The following is a 7,919-nucleotide window of genomic DNA, read 5'->3' as shown; positions in this document are numbered from 1 at the left end:
ACAGTGCCGTTTTAAAGGAAGCTAACTGTAGCGTTTACTAAGTGAATCTAACTCGCTAGAACTCTCTCACAGTTATGAAGTAAACTATATTAAATCATACTCCCCGTCCCGGAGTATTAGACTCACTTCTTTTGGGCACATGATTTAAGGAATTGATATTTAAATAGTTGAAGTGGAGAGAGTAAAATATGAGAGAGGGAAAAAGTAGGGGAGAGAAGAGAAAAAAAAGTAGGTGGAGAATAAAATAAGATCGATGCTTTTTGCTAAAAAAGGAAATGAGTCTAATATGTTGGGACATCCCAAAAGGGAAAGTTGGTCTAATACCTTGGGACAGAGGGAGTACAAGATTGTGTCACTCAATCATGCAGCATCAGAACTACTTAGGGAAGAAACAAAGTAAAAACAAAACGGATATTAAGTAGAAAAATGAATTGTATAACCAAAGTCGTTACTAGCACATCCGTAGAATCCTATGAGTTTAGTTACACATAATGAAATAAGCTAAACACATAGATTGAAGGAAAAACAATTTGAACACAAAACTAAAGCAAATAAAACCCGTAGGTTGAATCTCTGTGAATTATTTTGCAAGTAGAAGCTCTCTAATTTGATGAAGCTTAAGGTCTTATTTATAGGGGAAAGCCAAAAAGATCTTCAAAATATGGTAAATCTTGGAGCAAATCTAGGGCATCTCGGATTCGCCGCCTTTCTCCGGTGGGCTGCCGCACCTTGGCCGGCGGTCGCCGCGTTGGAGTCCAGAGAGTCTGTTTCTCCGACAGCGGACCGCCGCATGACTTCCTGCGGTCGCCGGGCGAGACTTCTCTTCCAAGTGTAATTTCCTGAGATAGACCGCTGCACTGCTCTGCCCGCCAGGCGCCGGCGGTCGCCTTACAACTTCGCGGCGGTCGCCGGTCGCCGTCTGACTTTAGATTTCCAGACTTTGCGTTTTGGCTCCCTTTTTCGGCTCAATTATGCACATTTCTCACAAAACACGTCAAAATATCAAAATAGACAGAATATGCAAATAATGGACGCGTAGAGTGACTTTGACATTAGAAACGGACCAAATAATGGCCTTAAAATAGTGCAAAATCCGAGCGTATCAACTCCCCCAAACTTACATTTTTGTTTGTCCTCGAACAAAATAATAAAGACACAAAATAGACGCACGAAATGCACAAGGACTAAACGTCATAATTGCCTCAAAAGATGAAAGAATAGATTATGCATGAATTAATGCAATCAAATCAAGCAAGGCTTATTAGTGCACTTTCGTTACTAACTCGTGGAACACCTTGAATTCGAGCACTCACATGTGGCAAACTTCCAAAGATGGGAAGTGTTCTCTCACTCTCAAAGTGTATAGAGGTAATGTGTATATATAGCACTCAAATCATGCATCATGCAAAGTTTACCATAGGCTTGCTCAAAGTCTAATCCCTCCTTTACTAGATGTGATTAAGCATCAAAAGTCCGAAAGGTCTTTATCTTTGGTTGCAATGTAGGCTCTTTGGTAGGTGAGAAATATTTGGCTAAAAGGTGACTAAAAATAAAATATCCCAAGTAGAGTTAAAGTGACTCCACTTTTCTATAACCCAAGACAATTCTAACACTTTATTTTCTCCTTCAAATCACTTTTCAATCCTTTGATTATTTTTTTTTCTTTTTCACAACCTTTCACATTTTTTCTTTCTTTCTTTTTTTTTTAATAGGCATCCTTTCTCAGATCAATCACACATATTTCGAAGTTTTCTATTTCACAACTTGTACTCTTCTTTATATTAAGCACACTACTTTTTATACTTTCCCCCTTATCTCTCCAATTCCTTTACAAAATAAGATAGCAAAAACTAACTAACCCAAAGAATTGTCCCCATTATTTTGGTTTCCAAATAATAGGCTTAAAGGATCAAAATTGGTTCCAAAGGGAAAAATTTTGAAAATTTGAGAGGGTCAAAATTTTAGGATAAAAGTAGGCTAAGAAAAGATGGTCAATCATCCTCCTAAATCAACTTAAACACTATGTAAACTTAGGCAAGTTCTAGAAACATGTACATGAATGCAGATAAATCACACAAGAATGAAATAATAGGCTCAAATCTCACAAGGTATAAAGCATGATTCAAGGCTAACAAACAATTCACTAATTATGCACCTTTTCACCAAACCATCAAATCAAAACGTTAAGTCACACTTAAACATAGATGGAATGTAATATCATTGGCAACTCGGTCTAAAGTGTATCCCTAAGCATGCGTGTTTCTAAGTTCTTCGTGTTAAGTTCATGAAATGGATTCAAGAAAACATTTTTTTAGATCACAAAATTCTCCTACGGGGTTTTAAAAAAAACAAAAACTTAAAGCAAAAAAAAACCCTAAAACAAAAACCTAAACTCACGGTCCACCACTTCATCCTCTCAAAATTATTTACAACAAAGTGTAAGATAAGTTTGTATAGTTGGTAGGGACTTGAGTAAACTACTGCAAAAAAAACGTACATTGAAAAAGTTCGCGTCGAGGCTTGACAGGGTGAAAATTCGAAAAATTTCAAAAAATCGCGCTGGAAATTGTGCCCAGGTGGCGGTCCGCCGCGGCATGTCCAACGGTCGCCAACTAGCCAGGGAATAGAGACAGTCTTGAGTTGTGCAACAAAACTACATCCCCCAGCGTGAGCTCTCTTGGGCTGATCATCCGGTCATGGTAAGCCTTCATTCGTTCCTTGCGAATCAGAACTACTTAGGGAAGAAACAAATTAAAAACAAAACGGATATTAAGTAGAAAAAGGAATTGTATAACCAAAGTCGTTACTAACACATCCCTGGAATCCTATGAGTTTAGTTACACGTAATGAAATAAGCTAAACACATAGATTGAAGGGAAAACAATTTGAACATAAAACTAAAGCAAATAAAACCCGTAGGTTGAATCCTTGTCGTTCTTGATGTTCTTGAAATCCTTCTCCAACTCCTTAAGTGAAGTATTCTAGCTTTTGATCTTTGTGAATTATTTTGCAAGTAGAAGCTCTCTAATTTGATGAAGCTTGAGGTCTTATTTATAGGGGAAAGCCAATCCTTGTTGTAGAAGGAAAAGATCTTCAAAATATGGTAAATCTTGGAGCAAATATAGGGCATCTCGGATTCGCCGCCTTTCTCCGGCGGTCGCCGCGTTTGAGTCTAGAGAGTGTGTTTCTCCGACGGTGGACCACCGCATGACTTCCGGCGGTCGACGGGCGAGACTTCTCTTCCAAGTGTAATTTTCCGAGGCGGGCCGCTGCACTGCTCTGCCCGCCAGGCGCCGGCGGTCGTCAGTCGCCGTCTGACTCTAGATTTCCAGACTTTGCGTTTTGGCTCCCTTTTTCGGCTCAATTATGCACATTTCTCACAAAACACGTCAAAATACCAAAATAGACAAAATATGCAAATAATGGACGTGTAGAGTGACTTTGACATTAAAAATGGACCAAATAATGGCCTTAAAACAATGCAAAATCCGAGCTATTACAGAGTAATAGAGTCATTTCCCTTTTTAGTAAAAGACAACACATTTTTCCACACCTACTTTACTCTCTCTTACTTTTTTCTCTCTTCATGTCTCTACCTTTTTCATTATCCACTTTATTCTCCCTTTAATTAACTCACCTAACACAATTTTTCTTAACCTTCGTGCCGAAAAGAAACGCCTCCATTACTATGGAACGGATGGAGTATTATTTATGGATCTCACCATCTACTACACAATTTCAACTACTTTTTCTCATTCACTTACTTTACTAATTGCACATTAAAACTCGTGCTAACCCTAAATGTCCTATTTTTATGAGACGAAGGGAGTATTATGATATTATCATATAAAATTAAGACGGACACTCGATCTTTTAAATTTTTTAAGTCACTTTCTTTTACATTTATTAAACCCCGTATCAGGTTAAAGTGAAACAAATATTGAGAGACAAAAGAGACTAGAAAATATCTATACAAGGTATTTAAAATTAAATAAACATCTTATTCTCGTATAAAGAGTTATGGATACGCCATTGGTTCAAAGGCGTCTTCTTTATTATGCAAACTTACTTCACAAGTCTTTGGAAACTGAGCTTCACAAATGCAGCAACAATTCTAAATATATGGGGTGGACTCTACAGGATTTTGCCATTTTTGATTCTCTTCATTGCTGAAACTCTTCTAGGAAATTTTGTCACGCTTGCACTTTCCAGCATATCCAGCACTGCGGTTAGTTATACTCCTATCATTCAAATTTCAAACTATAAAGCCAAGCTTTAAAGGTTTATAAGGAAATTTGTGTGATTGGGTGCAGGGTTTGGTCCTAATCACAGTGGCAACGACGCCGGTGTTTGGGCATACAGTTTCAGGTGGCAAATGCAAAGACAAGGGATGTGTTTAGTCATGGCGTTGATAGGTCTGGGGAGAGCTGCTCGCTTTGGCTCCGGTGAACCGTTTGTAGTTAATGTGCAGCAGAAAAAAGTTTAATTATGCTTTTTGTTTAGAGTGTCATTAGTAGGTTGGCTGATTATGACACTTGTCATTAATTCTCTAGCATGTGTTTTCATTTCCTAGAAAAGGATGTCTCGTATTCCATCTTTAATTAGTAGAGATGGAGAGTCTTTTGTAAGTTGAACCATTTTCAAATCTATCTAAGAATCAATTTATCTCCCTGCAAACTCACCTCCATAACAGTTCCTAAAACAGAGACTATACAACCATTATCTCAATCAAAAACAAAGAGAAATTCTAGTGCCAACGATCCAACAGTTTGGCATCAGAGCCTAGTTGAAATACAAGGATTTCTCCAACAAAAAAAAGCCTCAAGAAGGTGAAAGGAAGAGCAATAGTTGCTGTCAGGTTTCAGCAGAGTATCTCATACAAAATGGAGAACTCACAACATGTTTCTCTACCAATCTTTGCCGGAGAGAACTTTGAGTTTTGGTGCAAGAAGATGAAGACACTACTTGCCTCATTGGACTTGTGGGAGCTCGTCGATGAAGGCTACGACGAAGCAAACGAGAATCCTACAGCGGCTCAAATAAAGGAGTTAAAGAAGACGAAGCAAAGAGATGATGCAGCTTTGTCAAAGATCCAACAAGCCGTCGCCGATTCGATTTTCCCTCGAATCATGAGAGCTGAAAAATCAAAGGAGGCATGGGAGATTCTTCAAAAAGAATTTGGAGGAGATGAAAAGGTTAGGCCATTAAACTCCAAACTCTACGAAGAGATTTTGAGAATACAAAAATGAAAGACAATGAAACACTAAATCAGTTTCATTCAAGTTTTATTGAGCTCACAAATCAAATGAGAGTGTATGGTGAAGAGCTTTCAGATCAGAGAATGATAGAAAAGATTTTGATATGTCTTCCAAAAAGGTTTAATGCTATAGTTGTGGTTATTGAGCAAACTAAAGACATTTCTCAAATGAGCATTCATGAGTTGATGGGTTCTTTGAAATCATATGAAGAAAGGGTGTTAAGGCAATCGGAAAATCCGATTGAGAGTGCATTTCAATCAAAACTGCATTTGAATGCTAAAAGTATTGGTGAATCTTCGTTTAGTGGTGGCCAACAAAATCGTAGTGGAACCTATGGTCGTGGAAGAGGTCAAGAGAAAACCAAATATGGTGGTAGAGGTTTTCACAAATCTAAAAATGGGAAGAAGTGTACTCACTGTGGAAAGAGTAACCATGAGTACAAGGATTGTTGGTTCAAGGACAAGCCGAAATGCCACAAATGTAGTCGGTTTGGTCATCTTCAAAAGGATTGCTACGCCAACAATCAACCACAACATCAGCAGCATGCAAATTTTTTAGAAGAAAAGCAGAGTGAAGAATATATGTTTTTTGCTTCACAAAGCAAAAAACAAAAAAGGTGAAGATGTTTGGTACATTGACAGTGGTTGTAGTAACCACATGACAGGTGATGACTCCATCTTTGTGAGCATTGATACATCTGTAAATTCTCAAGTTAAGATGGGAAATGGTGCTCTTGTCAAAGCCCAGGGAAAAGGGACGATAAGTGTTGACACGAAGAAAGGGATGAAGCGCATAAGTGATGTGCTACTTGTACCAGATTTGAGGCAGACTTTGTTGAGTGTTGGACAACTTATTGAACATGGATACACTGTCCATTTCGAAGGAAATTCATGTGTCATACTAGATAAAGAGGGGGCGAAGCAAATTGTGGCAAAAATTCAAATGGAGAAGAGTCGCAGCTTTCCTCTCACATTCAAGTATGCTGAAAATGTGGCAATGAAAGCTCAAGTAATGGATGAATCATGGTTATGGCATTTGAGACTTGGCCAGTTGAACTTCAATAGTCTCAAGCTACTACACAACAAAAATATGGTCCATGGTCTGCCAAAAATTGGAGAAACACAACAGCATGTCTGTAAAGGATGCGCACTTGGAAAGCACCACCGACTACCGTTTCCAAGTGTGCGGACCAATGTCGATAAATTCTAATGGTGGAAACAAGTACTCCATTCTCTTCATTGATGATTTTACTCGTATGACGTGGGTTTACTTCTTGAAGCAAAAATTCGAAGTGTTTGAAGTCTTTCGGAAATTCAAGCTCTTTGTGGAGAATCAAAGTGGTCATACCATCAAAGTGCTAAGAAGTGACAACGGAAAGGAGTACACTTCAAATCAATTCACCAAGTATTGTGAAGAAGAAGGCATTGGAAGACAACTAAGTGTTGGATACACACCACAACAAAATGGTGTATCCGAACGCAAGATTAGGACGGTGATGGAGATGGAAAAATCAATGATACATGCCAAAGGATTGCTTAAAAGTTTTTGGGCAGATGCCGTTCATATAGCAGTATATTTGCTGAATCGATGTCCAACAAAAGCTGTGATGGATAGAACTCCAATTGAAGCATGGAGTGGAAGAAATCCATCAGTGAAGCATTTGAGAGTTTTTGGGTCAGTTTTCTATGCCCAAATTCCAAAAGAAAAAAGGCAAAAGCTTGATGAAACAAGTGTGAAATGTATACTTGTTGGCTATAGCAACATGTCCAAAGGCTATAGACTTTACAACTTGAAGACAAGAAGTGTTATCACAAGTCGAGATGTGATATTCGACGAAAATGCAAGTTGGAATTGGGAAGTAAATGAAGTGCAGAAGAATGGATCAATCATTGAAAAAACAAAGCAAGTTTCAACTGTTGAAGATGAGGGAGATGGTTATGAAGGTACTGATTTTTCATCCCCAAATGATTCAAGCTCTAACTCGGATCCAAGTTCGTCCACATCATCATCAAGTCCTGCTCCTAGAATGAAAAGCTTGCAAGATGTCTATGAGAGATGCAATGTTTGCCTCATAGAACCTGAAATTTTTGATGAAGCAATCCGGATGCTCATTGCTCTTGCAGCTCAAAAGGGGTGGTTATTATACCAACTTGACATCAAATCAGCCTTCTTGAATGGAGAATTGACCAATGAAATTTATGTTGAGCAACCTCAAAGTTTTGTAATCGAAGGTGCCGAAGATAAAGTTTATCGGTTGAAGAAAGCATTGTACGGATTGAAGCAAGCATCAAGAGCTTTGTACAGCCAAATCGATGCATATTTCATTGAGCATGGATTTGAAAGGAGCAAAAGTGAGTCTACTTTGTACGTGAAGACTCAAGGTACATATACTCTCATTGTTGCTTTATATGTTGATGATTTGTTGTTTTGTGGTGATGATGAGAAGATGATACATGATTTTAAAATTGAGATGATGAAGAGATATGAAATGAGTGATATGGGGCTGCTACATCATTTCATGGGTATGGAGATATACCAAGAAAATGATGGGGTGTTTATTTGTCACAGAAAGTATGCAAATAATATTCTGAAAAAATTTAGAATGGGTGATTGCAACCCAACTTTGATTCCATTGGTGGTGAATGAGAAAATGAAGAAAGA

General features: G+C 38.2%; 1 protein-coding gene across 1 annotated transcript; it reads left to right on the top strand.

Annotated features, from left to right (window-relative positions):
- The first annotated feature begins 5,245 nt into the window (after positions 1–5,245).
- LOC148932538 (uncharacterized) lies at positions 5,246–6,467 on the top strand. The gene is made up of 2 exons (XM_089065141.1): positions 5,246–5,828; positions 5,923–6,467. The coding sequence occupies exons 1-2, from the start codon at positions 5,246–5,248 to the stop codon at positions 6,465–6,467; spliced, it is 1,128 nt and encodes a 375-aa protein (XP_088921267.1).
- The last annotated feature ends 1,452 nt before the right edge of the window (positions 6,468–7,919 follow it).

This window comes from Salvia hispanica, chromosome 2 (assembly GCF_029641045.1).
Source record: "Salvia hispanica isolate PSC_SH4W2 chromosome 2, Shi_PSC_v1, whole genome shotgun sequence".
Lineage (NCBI taxonomy): Eukaryota > Viridiplantae > Streptophyta > Magnoliopsida > Lamiales > Lamiaceae > Salvia > Salvia hispanica.
Note: the sequence above shows the minus strand (reverse complement) of the source record. Positions and strands in the feature narration are given on the sequence as shown.